The sequence below is a fragment of the Pelodiscus sinensis genome, chromosome 9 (genome assembly GCF_052426305.1).
Source record: "Pelodiscus sinensis isolate ZL-2025 chromosome 9, ASM5242630v1, whole genome shotgun sequence".
Lineage (NCBI taxonomy): Eukaryota > Metazoa > Chordata > Testudines > Trionychidae > Pelodiscus > Pelodiscus sinensis.
The window spans coordinates 39,362,884-39,381,591 of NC_143060.1; the positions used below are offsets into that span (position 1 = coordinate 39,362,884).

General features: G+C 38.7%; 1 protein-coding gene across 5 annotated transcripts in view; it reads right to left on the reverse strand.

Annotated features, from left to right (window-relative positions):
* The window catches only part of DPYD (dihydropyrimidine dehydrogenase), a 675,852-nt gene that overhangs the window by 144,342 nt on the left and 512,802 nt on the right, over positions 1-18,708 (reverse strand). For all 5 annotated transcript variants that reach the window (XM_075936591.2, XM_075936588.2, XM_075936587.2 and 2 more), the window contains one exon: positions 17,519-17,602. In XM_075936591.2, coding sequence (XP_075792706.1) covers positions 17,519-17,602 — 84 coding nt within the window. The remainder of the gene's footprint in view (positions 1-17,518; positions 17,603-18,708) is intronic.

An 18,708-nucleotide genomic window follows, 5' to 3' on the forward strand; every position in this document is an offset into this window, starting at 1 on the left:
TAATTACCCTATAAAAACAAGAACAAGACCAGATTTTAGCTTTGTTCTCAGTTATAAAAGAAATAAAGCCGCAGCATGTAGGTAACACTGTCAGCAGGGCATCATGACTTGAGCAGGTGTTTTTCAGATCAGTCACTTTTAAGTTCCACTCTGGGAGCCTAATGCAGATAGATTCTCCCTTTTTTTTTTTTCAATCATGCCAACAGTGGTAGGACAGAATCAAGTGATTTTGGATTAGGGCCATGCTTTTTGTCATGGCTGAGTTGAGACATCAAAGTTCTGAGTCCTATTCTATATTGGAAGAAACAACAGTGACTGTTAAGGCATTGCCAGTACTGGACAGTGACCCTACTGGTATTCAGAAACAAGCTCTGCATGCATGTAGCTTATTTAGTGACTTTATAAAAATACTCAGCTCTAGTACAAAGCCTCAATTCAAAATCCAGTGGAACATTAAAAAAATACAGTTCTCTAAAATCATAAAAGATTATGAAAAACCAGGATTTCTAAATAAAAGATTATGAAAAACCAGGATTTCTGTTTAAGTACATCCCCATCTTCTAGCCTCTTAATTTTATTCAATCTTGTAGCTCCTCTCTTCTGAACAACTAATTTAACTTTTAAAGTTTGTTTCACTAAACTGTTTCATCATATAATTAACAATGTTGATATAGGTCATCTTGAAAAATATTATTTTGATCCTTTCCATTCTCCTGGGTTTTCAAATAGCTTTCCTGTAGGGGTTCATAAATAAATAAACACATGCACAAAGACACCCACAAATAAATAAATAAATACATAAATGCCTTGACTACCATCTTTCTCCATTACAATTTGAAGAATTTAAACTAGAGAAAAATTATACCATTTTTATTTGTGTACAATATTGTAGCTGCAAAATAGAACAAAGTAGCCAATTAAAAACACACCAAACTATACTTTATATTTTAATGTATCTTATATAATCATCAATATTAACTCAAGAATACATTTATCAAAGTGATCCATGAAGCTCCACTTTTGAATTCTGTTAGCAGGATTTTTGAACAAAACTCCTACACACTGTTTTGAAAAATATATCATTTAAAGATCAGAGATTAACCAATCTGAACAAGGTAAAAAATCAGCCGGAAAAAAATTACTGACCAATACACAAAAGTCTGAAATATAAATGTGTGTTGGAGAGTTAGAACACTGAAAAGAGGACTGTCAATAGCAAAAACAGGGTTGGCTCAAAAGATTTTAAGTTGTCTGTATTTAGTAGCCTTTCCATATAAAGGCTTTCTTGTTTTGTGTTTTTATTTCCCCGCCATGAAAAAAAAGACAATTCAATTTATTTTGATTACAGAGTCTTGCTTCTACATAGTGGAACCCTGCTGCATTTCATTAGCTTAGTTTTGACCTTTTTAATTTAAAAATATTGAAATCACCAAACATGCTAATGTTTACAAAACAAACTAATTTTAAAATGCACTGGATTTCTTTACTCTTAATAGAGTTTTTTAAATTGCCAGAGCCATCTTCCATGCATTGGGAAAAAGTTCTTTTTGTTTGACTGTGATAGATCAGGTAGGACTGGCAACTACCATTTACAGCTATTGATTTCACTCAACAATAAAGGACCAAAATTCAACAATTATTCTCTTCAATTGTCACAACAATGGTTAAGGATAGTTGAATTTTGGACTGAAAGAATGAAGCAAGGATTGACAGCTGAAATTAGCAATTGTTTCATTCAGAGAGTAAATCAATACTCAGGTGTAAATATTCCAAGTTCAAAAACTGAAATAGTGTATTAAAATTTTCATAAGCTATGAGTTGTGAGTGGAAAAATATGTATTGAGAATATCAGAACATTTAGGGTGATGGCTAATAAAAAAGACATTGCTTCCCTCCCAGAATATCATATTTTATCTTGGGTTTCTATATGACCAAAATAATACTTCTCATATCACTGTAAAAAAGTGGTATACAGCATGATTAAACAATATTTCAACTCTTTAGTTCATGCAGAGGTTACCTGCTAGAGGGCATAAAGGTTTGATTAGGTTTATGTCGTACATGAGAAATTTTAAAGGAAAGCATACAACACGCCTTAAATATATGAGCTCTGTAGCTACAAATAGTTTTTTCTTGTAGTCAGGTAGGCAATCTCTTAGTCCCCTTACTATAAATAAATAGGTAGAATAAAACAAGTACTTCAGGAAATCATAAATCTTTCATACTCTATAATCAAATTAAAGAATTTAAAGTCTATGTATTGATTAGAATTTCCCACTATTTTTACAAGTAATCATTATTTGCATCTTTATTCAGTTTTAGATACACTGTAAATGGTCAATTTTCATATTATGTTCACTAGCCATAGCAGGCGTTAAGGCAAAATGCAAAAGCCTATTCCAGACAATTCAGACATGGGAAGTGAAAAGACAGGTGAGTATGCTGTTAACTCATACTTATAGTTCCCAGTGTTGGCATACAAATAAAATCTGTAGTAAATAGCTGATATTAAGATAATGTGTATTGTGGCATTAACATTTATTAGATAACTTCTACCATGAGACAGGATGAAAGATTTTAATTTGCTGAACACTTCATACCCTCACTGTTGTTGTTGATCACATCCTTTCTAAGAAAACTTGTCTGTAGGGTACCATAAGTACTAACAATTCCAATGATTGCAAAGCTAGGAGCCATACGTCTGAAATAGGGCATGTGTAATTAGTAAGTTGTGATCATTAAAAATCATTGTAATTATGTAGTCTACTGAAATGCAACATCTCCTGAATTTTCTACATTTAATTATTATTAAGACTTTCAGAGTATTAGAGGGTGACGGCAAGAGGAAATTGTCAGAAGCCTTAAGAAAGCACTTACTTCCTGTACACTTTGTGAGATTCCTAAGACAACAAAATTCTCATTACCTCTATCCCCAAACTATTCTTATGTCTGTTTCAAGTGGGCTAGTATGACTGATGTTGTAGCCAGGCTTACTTTCACTATACCATCTATGATTCAGATGAACAATTCTTGCTGAAGTGTCTGTAATCATGGTACAAATAAGAAGTAAAATCAAGGGATTTTTTATCACAACATTCTTTCACATATGCATGAACTTGAAGACCATCAAAAATAAAGGTTTCCAAGAAAATCTATTCTTAGGGAATGTTTTCCATAGACAAATAAAATGTTTCCACTCAGAAAACAGCTAAATGCCCCATTAAGAAATAGAATATGATTTCAAAGTTGTTAACATTCTGGTGATACTGTTAATTTCAATATTCTACACTAACACTATTTTGAAATAAATATTTCAAAATAATGGGCTTGGTATTGTGGACGCTCTACTTATTCTTTCAAAATAAAGGGGATTATTTCAAAATAACTCCCTAGTGTAGATCCTCGCTTGTAGTAGTCTATATGTAGTCTAAAACTATTGTCGTGATGAAGATGAATGTCTTCTGAATTGCTGTGCTGGCTTACAAAGAAACTTTTTTGCTACATTTGACCAAGTAAACTGAGTAGCAATATAACAGCTGCTTTTACAGGAGGAAGTAAGTTCATGAGTCAGCATTCAGCAGCTGAACTCTAGAGGATTGTGCCGAGATAAATTGCACATCCATCATGCTCCATTCACGGAGTAGAACTGATCGGATTGTTCCAGAGTACCTACTTGTTGGCTAGTCATTTTAGGTGTCTAGCTAACTTTTGCCTACATTTTGGAGCAATCATATAGAAAGGCATGTGACATGAATACAGCACTATGATCAACACAAAATATAGCAGTTCCTGACAAACACAGATTCTTATTGCACAGAGTAACAAAATGCAATGGAGATTCTCAGACAGTACCTGAAATAGGGGAACTTGGAGAATAAATGTTCACTTTCCATTGCTAAGCCATTTCAATTGATAATACAAGAGTTTTAACAAGGAGCCACCAGTTCAAATATTTTATACAGTGCCTAAAAGCTAAGAAATTACTTCTAAGTACTTATTCTATCTCTATTGCTGGAGTCGTTGGGTATCTCCCAAGACCATACAGTAGAAAACAACAATAATGTCTCTGTGTGTGTGTGTGCATGCGCGTGTGTGTCTCTGTGTGAATTTTTTTCTGATCCTGTAAGATAAATGACTTACTATGATTATTTAGGTCTGTTTGTGTCAAAAAGAGAGGTGTTTTTAACATGATATGGTTAGCTGCCATTCTTCTTATGTATGTTAAAACACTGACCTGAGAATATAAATTCTCTGCTGGTGTAAACTGTCACTGCAACACTGACTTGGGTGGAGATGCACTAATTTTCCCTAGGAGAGTATTTAGTCAAGTGTGTCTTACTTTAATTTACTGACTAAAGAAAAACAAATGGTATAATGGACAAAGAGAGCACACACAACTCTGCCTGCCTCCTCCACTACACTAAACATTGATAAAATGGTTAATACAAGTGAAAAATGAGACACACAACTTCTGAAACAACAAGAAAAAATATTCCCACTCTTACTGTAGAACACTCCTATTATTCTTTGCGTAAGTTGTTGCAGTATGTGGTATAGTTGCTAAACCAACATATTGTAGGGTGAAAGAGTACTACACAAGCAGACATATAGTCATATTGTGTTTAGGGGATCACCTATTTAAAATAGTTCACATCTCCCTGCTGGCATAGCAGCAGTAAATTATTTTGCTAAGCTGTGCACTTCAATTAAGAAGGAGACTCATCATTTTATTTCCAAAGGAGGGTGATGTGAATCGAAGGATGTCACATAGCTAGCTTTCATCTCTGTAGAGTAACCAGTAGCTTTCTTTTTGCAGATTTCCACACTTTTGGATAACACAATGAAGGCTTAGAAGAAAGTTGCTCAACCGCTCTCCTAATTGTAGACATAATACCATAAATGCAGCCAGTAGAGGAAAATGGAGTGTAAGTAAAATGAAAATAAAGATAAGAAAAGGGGTTTACAAAAGCAAGTTCTTTTTAGATATGAACTGAATAGTTAAACTTACATGTAAATGGTTGTGATATGCATTTTGATGCTCACAGTACAAATGTACATTTATTTAATAGACATTAACTCCTCCCCGCCTAACTTCAAATAAAACCCTATAGCTGAATTTGCAAAATATGCAGGTCATATATTTTGGAGGGCAGATAAGATTATTTGCTAGGAAATATTCATAAACAAGTGTGTCATTATCTATGAAATGTCTGTTTATAGTACACTAGGTTTGCTCTTTAGTAAAATAAATTAAGTCTCTTAAAAATAACATTTAGAAGCATACTGTATATGTACAGACATTGACCAAATGTGTCAGTTTTTTTCTGAACCCTTGAAAAAGCGCATCTCCTCACTATACTATTTCTTTCCAAGTTACCAAGAAAATATTTGTGGTTTTTTTGTCTCCTAGTCCTTCCATATCTCTAGCCTCAACATTGCAATAACTATTGGCTAGAAATTTAGTAAAGCAAACTCTTCTGCTCTTTTTTCCCTCTCATTAGAGTAGTGAGGCACATCAAAACTTCTGAAGACCTTGGATGTGAATTGTCACAGACCATCTTGCTGTTAAATTTCTTAGTAGATGTGACATTAAACATGTTGGATCTTGGTTTCCATCTGAACAACAAAAAAATCTTCTAAGGGAATGAACATCAAACCTAGGTTATCAGATCAATCACCTAATGTAACTGTTTGCTTCTCCTTCTGAAAATAACTGACGATAATGCAAGAGTTTTCTGGAATAAACATGTACAGCTTGCAGCTGTAAAATATATGATTTTTCAATCACAATAATGGCAGTATATCTGAACATAATGTTCTTTTCAAGCTGATGATTTAACAAAGAATCTGAGACAATTTTGGCCTGACTCCCAACATACAGATTTTTTAAAAAAAGATTTGTTTCTGTAATGAAATCTTATCAGTAATCTGTAATAATATGGGAGAGAAAACAATGCAAACCTTTAGCAAAGTCTTCTGGATTGAACTGTTTCAGTGCTCAGTTGGGTTTATGATTAGTATAAACTTTTGTCAGGACTATAATTAAAACAGCAATGGGCTAGGATTTTTGATGTATATGGGAAAAATAATACAGTTTAAAAAATGGCACACTGTGTATATCAGGTAGGACTGTATATTTACTATTATATAAACATTGAAGGGCTACATTAGTATTGGACTAAGAAAATCAGCACAATAGCACCAATGAATGATGAGGTTTATGTTTATACTCTTAACAGTATCACCAAACTCTGACAAAGCAAAATTAATTTTTTTACCACCATTAGCTAGTGTCAATCAATCATTTTAAGAAGAAAAACACATCAACTTTTATCACTTGAAAGACACCTGAAATACTGTAATGGGGTAGCACTTACCTCTAACCAGTGCCCCTTTGTCAAATACAAGTGCCTGCACCCTCTTTTTCTTTTTGGTGGCTCTTTATTGACTCAGCCCTTTGGCCTAAAATAAACCCCATTCCAGGGTACAAGTCCAACAGAGAAGTTTCAGGGAGACTTGGTCCTGCCCTCTACTCCAGACACCTGCCCAAGGACTATATAGGATAGCAGACCCTTGTCTTCTATGTCTGTTCCACTGCTCCTCTAATTCTCTAGATCACTTCACTGTAGCCCTGTTCCATCTTTGCCCTTACCTCCTGGTTCTGTCTTGTTTGCTATGATCTATCCACACTGTCCATGGCACTGCTATTCTTCCAGCCAGCCATTCTAGTCTTCACTCTTGGAGTTCTACACAGCAACTAACAGCTGCTCTGTTCTGCAGCTCACTTCATATGGCTTTTTTGGCCCTTGATTGTCTGCTTCCTCTGCAGCTACTATATGTGTATGTCTACACTAGCCCCCTAGTTCGAACTAGGGAGGCTATTGTAGGCATTCAAAGTTGCAAATGAAGCCCGGGATTTAAATATCCCAGGCTTCATTTGCATCTTCCCGTCCAGGTGCCATTTTTAAATCCCCTTAGTCCGAACTAACTGCCCGCGGCTACACACGGCAGACAAACGTTAGGACTTAGTTCGAGTTAACATTTGACTGCCGCATGTAGCCGCGGGCAGTTAGTTTAGACTAAGGGGATTTAAAAATGGTGCCTGGACAGGAAGATGCAAATAAAGCCCGGGATATTTAAATCCCGGGCTTCATTTGCAACTTCGAATGCCTACATTAGCCTCCCTAGTTCGAACTAGGGGGCTAATGTAGACATACCCTACTTCATTTTTTCTGGGGTGAGCTGTGGCAGGATCACAAGGTCTCCAGCAGAGGGGCCTCAGGCCTAATCCACCCCCTCACAAATATGAATACACTTTTCTAGCATTATCTTTCCATGCAAGCAGGTAATTGCTGTAGTTATGCAATCATGGATGAGAAGGTAGAAAGTTCATCAGACAATTCCTCTGTTAAGATATGGCCCATGTTACAAAGAAAATATGAGAATTCCTGATTGATGGCATGAACAGGATAGCTCTTTTGTCTTAAGCCCCGCCTCTTTGTTTTACTTGAGAATCTTCTAGCTCCTTTTTAAGATTCAGAGTATCACTTAGCTCAGCAGCATTCACTTCCTACCTGGGGGTGGATTTGAAAACACCTATGGGATTTAACTCAGAATACTCCATAGCACCGTATGGCTTAATATGGTGTACCCTCAAGGAGAAGGTTACATTTTGGATATGGTCCGCTTTGATGGATCATTGAGAGATCTATGAATCTTAATTGTATCTCCCATTTTATACTGAGTCCCTACATCAGCAAACTTAATCAGAAATCAATAACAATTTTCCTGAGTCGGATCCAAAACACTAAGGAACAAGAGTGTGTGCATGGTCTAAAGAATTTAAATTGTGTTCTGGTCTCCCTCTGCGGCTGCTTTGAGTCGGTTAAGATAAAAATATATTTAAATGAAAATAGTAAGTTTAAACATTAAAAAGAGATCCATATTGTATGGCGAACAGAGAAATGCTATTAATATACAAACATATATGTATAGGTAATGTCATCTTATTGGTTTACAGAGACAAACTCCTCTGAGGGATGTCACTAATCCACATGATAGCCATGAGTGCTCAAATTTTGCATTTGATTCTCTCATTTTACACTAGTTGAAAGATATGTAAAAACTCATGTAGGCAGACAGCTCCCTACTGACTACACTTCTAAGCAGCTTCACATGCATACATTACTCCAGCCAGCTAAGGTTGGAAGTAACTTATGCTCAAAAATTAGCTTGAAATCTGCCTATTTCTGTTTCCATAGGAAGTCCTTCAGGGTTGTTTCTGACCAAATGATACCTCTTTATGAAACTATGGAATGCTACACTGAGATAAACCACAAATGCACAACATGTCCCCATTTGAAGACAGAATGTGTCTAATCAGCTATCACATATGATTATGGCAAATGTTTGTTGTTGCTTTTGACTAAATACACGTTGTAAAAACACCTATATCAACAGTTACAGTTTTGCTGTGATAGGCTTGGAATCTTTTATAGATTTTCATCTCTCTTTTTTAGAATAATAACTTTGGGTATGTCTACACTACAGCGCTAATTCGAACTAACTTAACTAAGCTAATTCGAACTAACTGATCCAGACTAAAAAACTAGTTCGAATTAGCGTTTTGCTAATTTGAACTAGCATGTCCACATTAAGTGGACCCTGAACCAGGGTTAAGGATGGCCGGAAGCAGTGCCGGCAGGGCATCAGATGAGGACTTAGAGCGTGGAGCTGCTGCCTCAGGCTGTGCTTAAAGGGACCCGACCCCCACCCCAGACAGACAGTTCTCAGGGGTGCCCCACTTGCAAAGCAGTCCTGGCTTGGATTGCCCGGAGTACCCACATTGGGCACATCACAGCACTTGGCCATCAGACCGGCTGCACTTGCCGCAGGCTGCCATCTGGGAAGAGGGGGTAATTGGGGGGCTGCAGGAGAACTTCCACCCCCAGAAGCCCGCAGAGCCAGCCCAGTCCTCCCCATCGGGGGCTCGTACCCCATTCCTCCCTCACCTCCTTCCACTTACCCTTCCCTAGCCCCGCTTCCTGATGTACAAAATAAAGAAAATGTGTGGTCAAAAATAGAATCTCTCTTTATTGAACAAAACTCGGGGAGATTGGGAAAAGGAGGTGGGAGAGGGGAAGAGAGAGGGTGGGAGAGGGGAGGGCAACTAACATGATCAGAGGTTTGGAAGAGGTCCCATATGAAGAGAGGCTAAAGAGACTGGGACTTTTCAGTTTAGAAAAGAGGAGACTGAGGGGGGATAGGATAGAAGTCTATAAAAGCATGATTGGGGTGGAGAGGGTGTATACAGAAAAGTTCTTCATTAGTTCCCATAATAGAAGGACTAGAGGACACCAAAGGAAAGGAATGGGTATCAGGCTTCAAACTAGTAACAGAAAGTTGTTCTTCACAAAGCAAAGAGTCAACCTGTGGAACTCCTTGCTGCAGGAGGCTGTGAAGGCTACAACTAGAACAGAGTTTAAAGAGAAGTGAGATAAAGTGATGGAGGTTGGGTCCATGGAGTGGTGTTAGCCAGGGGGTAGGAGTGGTGTCCCTGGCCAAAGTTTGTGGAAGGCTGGAGAGGGATGGCACGAGACAAATGGCTTGGTCACTGTCTTCGGTCCATCCCCTCCATTGTCTCTAGGGTTGGCCGCTGTCGGCAGACAGGCTACTGGGCTAGATGGACCTTTGGTCTGACCCAGTACGGCCATTCTAAGCTCAGGGCTCAGGGTTAGGGGTCTCAGTGGACCACCTTGATTTTCATGCACACCTGCTCCAGGGTGGCCAGGCTGGCAGCTCTCCTGCCCTAGACGGCCACTTTCCTGTGCCTAGTGCGGAGGTCGTGGACAGGGTCCACGATGTCCGCACTAGCCCAGGCGGGTGCCCGCCTCTTGCGGTCCCGGGCAAGCTCCCGGGAGCCGCCAGCCTGGTCCCGGGAAGAGGGGGAGGGCTGGGGGGCATCAGGTGGCTGGCTCGAGCCGTGCCAGGTGCAGGGTCTGCTAGCTGGGTGCTGGCAGGCTTGCACCTGGCATGGGCACCATAGCCAGCCTGTGCCCCTTTAAGGGGTCCGGGGCCGGGAGGGGGGCAATAGAGTTTCCCTGGTGTTGGCCAGAGTGGTCACCAGAGAAAGCTGGGGAGGGCTAGCCTCCCACTAGTTCGAATTAAGGGGCTACACACCCCTTAATTCGAACTAGTAAGTTCAAACTAGGCTTAGTCCTCGTAGAATGAGGTTTACCTAGTTCGAACTAAGCACTCCGCTAGTTCGAATTAAGTTCGAACTAGCGGAGCGCTAGTACAGCGCCTATCAAAGTTAATTCGAACTAACATCCGTTAGTTCGAATTAACTTTGTAGTGTAGACATACCCTTTGAGAACTGACATAAGAACAGCTATACTGTGTCAGACCAAAGTTCATCAAACCTAATACTTTGTCTTCTGACAGTGATCAATGTCAAATGCCCCAAAGGGAATAAACAGAACAGGTAATCATCAAGGGTGCATCTACACTGCAGCATTAGCTTGAAATAAGCTATGCACTTTGAGCTACACAAATTGTGTAGCTTATTTCGAAAATATTTTGAAATAGACCGCTATTCCAAAAAGTCCCTTAATCCTCATAGAATCATAGAGCTGGAAGAGACCTCAGGAGGTTATCAAGTCCAGACCACTGCCCAAGGCAGGACCAATCCCAACTAAATCAACCTATCCAGGGCTTTGTCAAGCCGAGACTTAAAAACCTCTAGGCTGTGTCTACACTGGCACCCTTTTCCAGAAAAGGGATGCTAATGAGACCAGTCGGAATTGCAAATGCCACGGGGGATTTAAATATCCCCCGCGGAATTTGCATGAACATGGCTGCCGCTTTTTTCTGGCTTGGGGCTTTGCCGGAGAAAAGCGCCAGTCTAGACGGGATTTTCGGAAAATAAAGCCTTTTCCGGAAGATCCCTTATTCCTCTTAAAAACAGGAATAAGGGATCTTCCGGAAAAGGCTTTATTTTCCAAAAGATCCCGTCTAGACTGGCGCTTTTCTCCAGCAAAGCCCCGAGCCGCAAAAAAGCGGCAGCCATGTTCATGCAAATGCCGCGGTGGATATTGAAATCCCCCGCGGCATTTGCAATTCCGACTGGTCTCATTAGCATTCCTTTTCCGGAAAAGGGTGCCAATGTAGACACAGCCCTAGTGATGGAGATTCCACCACCTCCCTACGTAACCCATTCCAGTGCTTCACCACCCTCCTAGGGAAATAGCTTTTCCTAATATCCAACATAGACCTCCCCCACTGTAACTTGAGACCATTGCTCCTTTTTCTGCCATCTGTCATTACTGCGAACAGCCTTTCTCCATCCTCTTTGGACTCTCCTTCAGGAAGTTGAAGGCTGCTATCAAATCCCCCCACATTCTTCTCTTCTGCAGACTAAACAAACCCAAATCCCTCAGTCTCTCCTCACAGGTCATGTGCTCCAGCCCATTAATCATTTTGGTCATCCTCCACAGTACCCTCTCCAACGTGTCTATATCCTTTCTATAGTGGGGGCCCCAGAATTGGATAGAATACTCCAGATGTGGCCTCACCAGAGCCGAAGAAAGGCGAGTAATCACTTTTCTAGATCTGCCTAATGCAACTTAATATGCCAATAGCCTTCTTGGTTACAAGGACACACTGTTGACTCATATCCAGCTTCTCATCCCCTGTAATCCTCAGGTCCTTTTCTGCAAAACTGCTAGGATATGTGGACTCCGTGCCCGCGGCTACATGCGGCATGGAGTAGGTAGTTTGAATTAGACATACCTCGGGTGTACCGGTAGTTCAAATTAGAGAGTCTAATTCAAACTACCTACTCCATGCCATGTGTAGCCGCGGGCATGGAGTCTGCACTAACGGGGATTTAAAAATGGCGGCGCCCGGCAAGATGCAAATGAAGCCTGGGATATTTAAATCCTGGGCTTCATTTGCAACTTCGAATGCCTACATTAGCCACCCTAGTTTGAACTAGGGTAGCAGTGTAGACATACCCCTACTTAGCTGGTTGGTCCCAGCCTGTAACACTGCTTCGGATTCTTCCATCCAAAGTGCAGTACTCTACACTTGTCCTTGTTGAACCTCATCAGATTTCTTGTGGCCCAATCCTCTAATCTGTCTAGGTCACTCTGAACCCTATCCCTGCCTCCAGCATATCTACCTCTTCTCCTAGCTTAGTGTCATCTGTAAACTTGCCGAGGGTGCAATCCATCCCCTCATCCAGGTCATTAACAAAGATATTGATTAAAACCAGTCCTAGAAACCGCTAGGGCATTCCACTAGAAACTGACCACCAACCCGACATCGAGCCATTGATCACTACCTGTTGGGCCCGATAGTCTAGCCAGCTTTCTATCCATCTTACAGTCAATTAATCCAATCCATACTCCCTTAACTTGCTGGCAAGAATATTGTGGGAGACCGTATCAAAAGCTTTGCTAAAGTCAAGGTATATCACATCCACTGACTTTCCCATATCCATAGAGCTAGTCACCTCATCATAGAAGCTAATCAGATTGGTCAGGCATGGCTTGCCCTTCGTGAATCCTTGTTGACTATTCTCGATCACTTTCCCCTCTTCCAAGTGCTTCAAAATGGATTCCTTGAGGATCCCCTCCCATGATTTTTCAGGGGACTGAGGAAAGGCTGACTGGTTTGTAGTTCCCTGGATTGTCCTTCCCTTTTTAAAAGATGGGCACTACATTTGTAGTTCTCAAAGATAATGTCCAAAGGGTCTGCAATGACATTTGCTAACTCCCTCAGTACCCTCAGATGCATTAAATCTGGATCCATGGATTTGTGTATGTTTAGCTTTTCTAAATAGTTCCCAACTTGTTCTTTCCCCTCCAACGGTTGTCCACCTCCTTTCCATACTGTGTTACCTAATGCATTAGTATGGGAGCTGACCTTGTCTGTGAAGACAGAGGCAAAGAAAGCATTAAGTACTTCAGCTTTTCCCACATCATCTGTCACTAGGTTACCTCCCTCATCCTGTAAGGGCCCCACACCCTTTCTGATCACCCTCTTATTGCTAACATGCCTGTAGAAACCTTTGTTATCCTTCACATGCCTTGCTAGCTGCAATTCAAATTGCTCTTTCACCTTCCTGATAACTCTCCTGCATTCTCAAGCAAAATATTTATACTCCTCCCTAGTCATCTGTCCAAGTTTCCACTTCTTGTAAGCTTCTTTTTTGTGTTTAAGCTCACCAAGGATGTCCCCGGTAAGCCAAGCTGGCTGCCTACCATATTTGCTTTTCTTGCTGCGCATCGGGATGGTTTCTTCCTGTGCCTTTAATAAGGCTTCTTTAAAATACTGCCAGCAGAACTCCTTTCCCTTTCATGTAAGCATCCCAGGAAATCCTGCCCATCAGTTAGTTCTCTGAGGGAGTCAAAGTCCTCATGGAATGAGATTTAACAGGATGTCGGAATAGCACGCCCGTTATTTTGATTGCATTTTGAAATAACGGGTGTGCTGTAAAGACATGGAAAATGCTATTTCAGGATACTGGACATATCCTGAAACAGTATCGTAGTCTAGATGTACCCCAAGTGACATATCACCATTCCCAGCTTCTGATAAACAGAGGCTAGCGACACCATCTCTGCCATCCTGGCTAATAGTAATTTATGGACCTATTCTTCATACATACATCTAGTTCTTTTTTAAACCTGTTCTACTGTTGACCTTCACAACATGTTCTTCCAAGAAGTTGATGGGGACTAATTTAGCTACAATTATTCAAGAGAGAGATATTGAAGTCATTGTGGATAGTTTTCTGAAAACATCCACTCAGTGTGCAGCAGCAATCAAAAAAGCAAATAGAACATTAGGAATAATTTAAAAAGAGCTAGAGAATAAGACAAAGAATATCTTATTGCCTCTATATAAAATCATGGTATGCCCACACCTTGAATACTGCATACAGATGTAGTTGCCTCACCTCAAAAAGATATATTGGTATTGGAAAAGGTTGAGAAAATGGGCAAAAAAAAAAGATTATGGTTTGGAATGGGTCCCATATGAAGAGAGATTAAAAAGACTTGGACTTTTCAGCTTAGAAAAGAGATGACTAAGTGGGGATATGATAGATGTCTATGAAATCATGACTGGTGTAGAAAGTAAAGTAAGTTGTCCTGGGATAAGAGGGAAGGTCCTTTCATGGATTGATAACTGGTTAAAAGACAGGAAACAAAGGGTAGGAATAAATGGTAAGTTTCGAGAGGTAACCAATGGGGTCCCCCAAGGATCTGTCCAACTTATTTATAAATGATCTAGAAAAAGGGGTAAACTGCGAGGTGGCAAAATTTGCAGATAATACCAAACTGCTCAAGATAGTTAAAACCAAAATAGACTACAAAAAGCTTAATAAAGATCTCACCAAACTAAGTGATTGGGCAAAAGAATAGCAAATGAATTTTAATGTTGATAAATGTAAAGTAATGCACATTGGAAAAATAATCCCAACTATACATACAATATGATGGGGCTAATCTAGCTACAACAACTGAAGAGAGAGATCTTGGAGTCATTGTGGACAGTTCACTGAAAACATAGTTTTCTGAAAACATCCACTCAGGATGCAGTGGCAATCAAAAAAGCAAATAGAATGTTAGAAATCATTAAAAAAGAGAATAAGACAGAAAATATCTTATTGCCGCTATATAAAACCATGGCACACCCACATCTTGAATACTCCGTACAGATGAACATAAGAACATAAGAATGGCCGTACTGGGTCAGACCAAAGGTCCATCTAACCCAGTAGCCTGTCTGCTGACAGTGGCCAGCACCAGGTGCCCAGAGGGAGTGGACCAAAGACAATGATCAAGTGATTTGTCTCCTGCCATCCTTCTCCAGCCTCTGGCAAACAGAGGCCAGGGACACCATTTCTATCCCCTGGCTAATAGCCTTTTATGGACCTAACCTCCATGAAATTATCTAGCTTCTCTTTAAACTCTGTTATAGTCCTAGCCTTCACAGCCTCCTCTGGCAAGGAGTTCCACAGGCTAACTATCCGCTGTGTGAAGAAGAACTTTCTTTTATTAGTTTTAAACCTGCTACCCATTAACTTCATTTGGTGTCCTCTAGTTCTTCTATAACTAGAATTCTTCCAATTCCAACATACCTTTTTTGAGATGAGGTGACCACATCTGCATGCAGTATTCAAGATGTAAGCGTACCATTGATTTATGGAGGCATTATGGTATTTTCTGTCTTATTATCTGTCACTTTCTTAATGATTCCCAGGATCTGGTTAGCTTTTTAAACTACTGCTGCATATTGAGTGGATGTTTTCAGAGAACTATTCACAGTGACTCCAAGGTCTCTTTCTTGAGTGGTAATCACTAATTTAATCCCCATTATTTTATACATATGGTTGGGATTATTTTCTCCAATATGAATTACTTTGTATTTATCAATTTGAATTTCATCTGTCCTTTTATGGTCCAGTCACCTAGTTTTGTGAGATCCATTTGAAGCTCTTTACAGTCTAATTTGGACTTAACTATCTTGAGCAGTTTTTTATCATCTGCAAATTTTGTCACTTCAGTTTACCTCTTTTCCCAGATCTGTCATTAAAAGTTACATAGGTAACAGTGTTCCAAGAAATAATCTTTTCTATGTACTATACCTGATAGAACTAATCTTGAGCATCAACTGAAGGTTAGCCATAGCTCCACTGAAATTGTATGACTCCTCTTACATATCAAGTCAATGGTTTAAAATAAAACATTATTGTTAACTTGCCTCGTGCTTACGTTCTAAATTGTTTTAGGTTCAGGATCAAATGAAGATGAAGGATCAAATTAGAAGCCATCTTTTGGATTTCCCTCTTCCCCAATATATCACCAATAAAAACTACATTAAAAGAACATTAAAGTGGCAAAGTCAAGCACTCAAAAATTATGATATTCCAGATTTGAGGCAACCTTTGTTCAGACCCCTAGTGCATATGCATTGTGACAGTCTTTAATTACATGATCATATACTATTTCCCCCATAGGATTTCTGCCTGCATTTGAGTCAAGTGGCTTCCTCTTCCACACTGCCTAAGAGCCAATGGGGAAAAACTCAGAGCACAGGACAGACAGTTTCTCTGCTCTCAGTTCTGGTGGCCAATACTACAGCAGACTGCAGCAGTGATTGCAGGTAAAGTCTGGTTCAGCATCTGTGTTCCTTGGCTGGAGCATATTCTGTTCAGAGGGAATCTTTGGAGAACGTATTTGCAATACTCTAAGAAGTTTCTACTGAGCATGTGCAAACTGAGATTTTTCAAAGGGAAGTCATTCTCACAGAAAACAGAATAGGCACATTACTAACACAAAATAATCCTCCAAGTCTTGTCCCTTTCCCCACCACATTTGAAGCCTTGGTTCCAAAGCATGAAGGTGCTATTTCTTCTCAATGAAATGGACATAAATATTTAAAAAAATCAGATTCAAACAACATTCTCCATTAGTATCACCTTCTGCAACTACTGAATTATTTTTGCTGAAAAATTTAAAAATAATTCAGCATGACTCAAACACCTGGCAAGGAAAATTTCAGTCCAAATGGTAAACTTGTGGCAAAGTTATAAATAGCCTTGGCAGATTTTTCTAAATAATGTTGATTGATAGTATCAATGTTTATGTTAATTCTTTTTATTTTTATCAGTTTAAATTTTCACATGCAAAAATTATGCAGGAATCAGACAACAGTAATTTAATGACACAATGAAATTTAAAAAGTTAAAGCTTTATAGCTATTAGGACACAAATCATCAACAATGCATGTCAAAATATACTTTAAACCAGATTCTAATGTTCTTAAGCAGCATTTTTCTTACTTTACCCATTTATATATTTCAAGGTTTAATGGAAACATTTTATCCATGGAAACATTTTTGTATTTATGGTAAAATTGACATTTACCAACATTTACTGATAAATGTAATCCTTCTAACCCTTTTAATAAATGACTGAAAGCAGGCTTTTTAATATCAAGTGTTGGACAACCTTAGCTCTAGGAGGTACTACCAGACCCATCAATAATAAATATATTTCTTTTTTTTGTAATTGCCAAAACACAATTAAGGATTTAGAATCATATGCTAAAAATGATACAATTTTTGTGTTGTGTTCCCTGTACCATAAAGCCACTATGAATTTAGAAAGCTTATACTATGTAATTCCAAAAGATGTTGATCAACATTAATTAAAAAGTAAAGACATTGCACTGAAAAGCAGCAAATTGTGTCTGACTTCTGCAAGTTATTTGTTTTTCATTATTGTTTTCTTTCAAACAAACATATTTTTGTCCTCAATAAAATTAAACACTCTGTCAGCTTCAGTCATTTTCCACTTTTTAAGCACTCTAAATATTTAAACAAGGTAGACCTGAAAATCTCAAGCCAGTAATCTTTTCTATGTGTCTTTGCCCCGAGGTATAACTATAAATGCACTAGCAGTGCATTGAGAAACAGACATGAAAGCAGTAGCTGTTCAAGTCCTACCTGCCCACAGGCCAGGCCCATGCCTCTCTCCCCCATGCCATGAGGACATGATAAATTTAACTCCAGGGCATCTGCGCCAGAAGCCTGTAAAACATACACACACACATACACAAAGTTAATCTTAAATATTATACTCTTATATTAAACTACTTTCAGACTGAGATTACTCATGTTAAATGAAAGATTACCTTGCTGTCAAACTTTTTACTTTTGGTGTTTAATAATACATAAATATAAGCTAGAATTGTTTGGAAATAGCTATCCATTGCTTAAGTGGAGAAACCATTATAAACATGTATTTAGTTTTGTGAGGAAAAATTAGAAATTCAAAGTAAAGAGTAAAGAATAAAGCAAAAATAAATATTTTACTTAAATATAAATATTAAAGGACACTTTAAAACCTATTTTTTATTATTTACTCATGTTGAAATGTGATATTTATATTCAAATTTTCAGATTGCTGAGCTTAGAAAAATGGGTGGAATATTGGAATATTTATTTTTAAGAATTAGACAAAAATAAAGAGTAGGTCTGGTATGAATATCTCAACAGCTGTAAGAAAAAAAGACACTAATAAACCAGATTTTTACATTTGAATCAGACTGAAGATACATTTATATATATAAAGAAGAGAGCTAATAAATCAACAGTTTATAGGGTGGCCTTTTACACCAAGTTCAAAGCATTTTTACTTATACAAGTGGATCAGCATGGAAAGCCTGCATCTCAAAGGGTTTGGCTTGGCTCAGATAACAAACACTCTAACATTTTGATGCTTGTCTGAAACTACTGAAGCCTCTTGGGTCTGCAAAATTAGTTGGGAAACTGTGTGATAACAAGTTTCCTTGTGGCATTTCAATACTTCCACCTCTGTTCCCAACTGGGATCTGGACATGCAGTGGAATGAGAGGATGCATAATAATGAAAGTAAAGTTAACCAAACTTCAAATGTTCAAAAATACTGTATTTAAGTTTGATATACGTTGAAATTCAAGACGGAGCTCTTATTTTATCTTAACCAGTTTTACCAACTGTATGGCTGATTCAATCTGAAGAGGTACTAAAGAATCCTTCATGATTAAATGAGCCATGGCCAGAATAACTTTATTCAAAACTCAGCAAAAGTATAGGGAAGTCACAATTCTGAATAATGAAATCCATTATCTTCACTATTTATGGGTACGTCTACA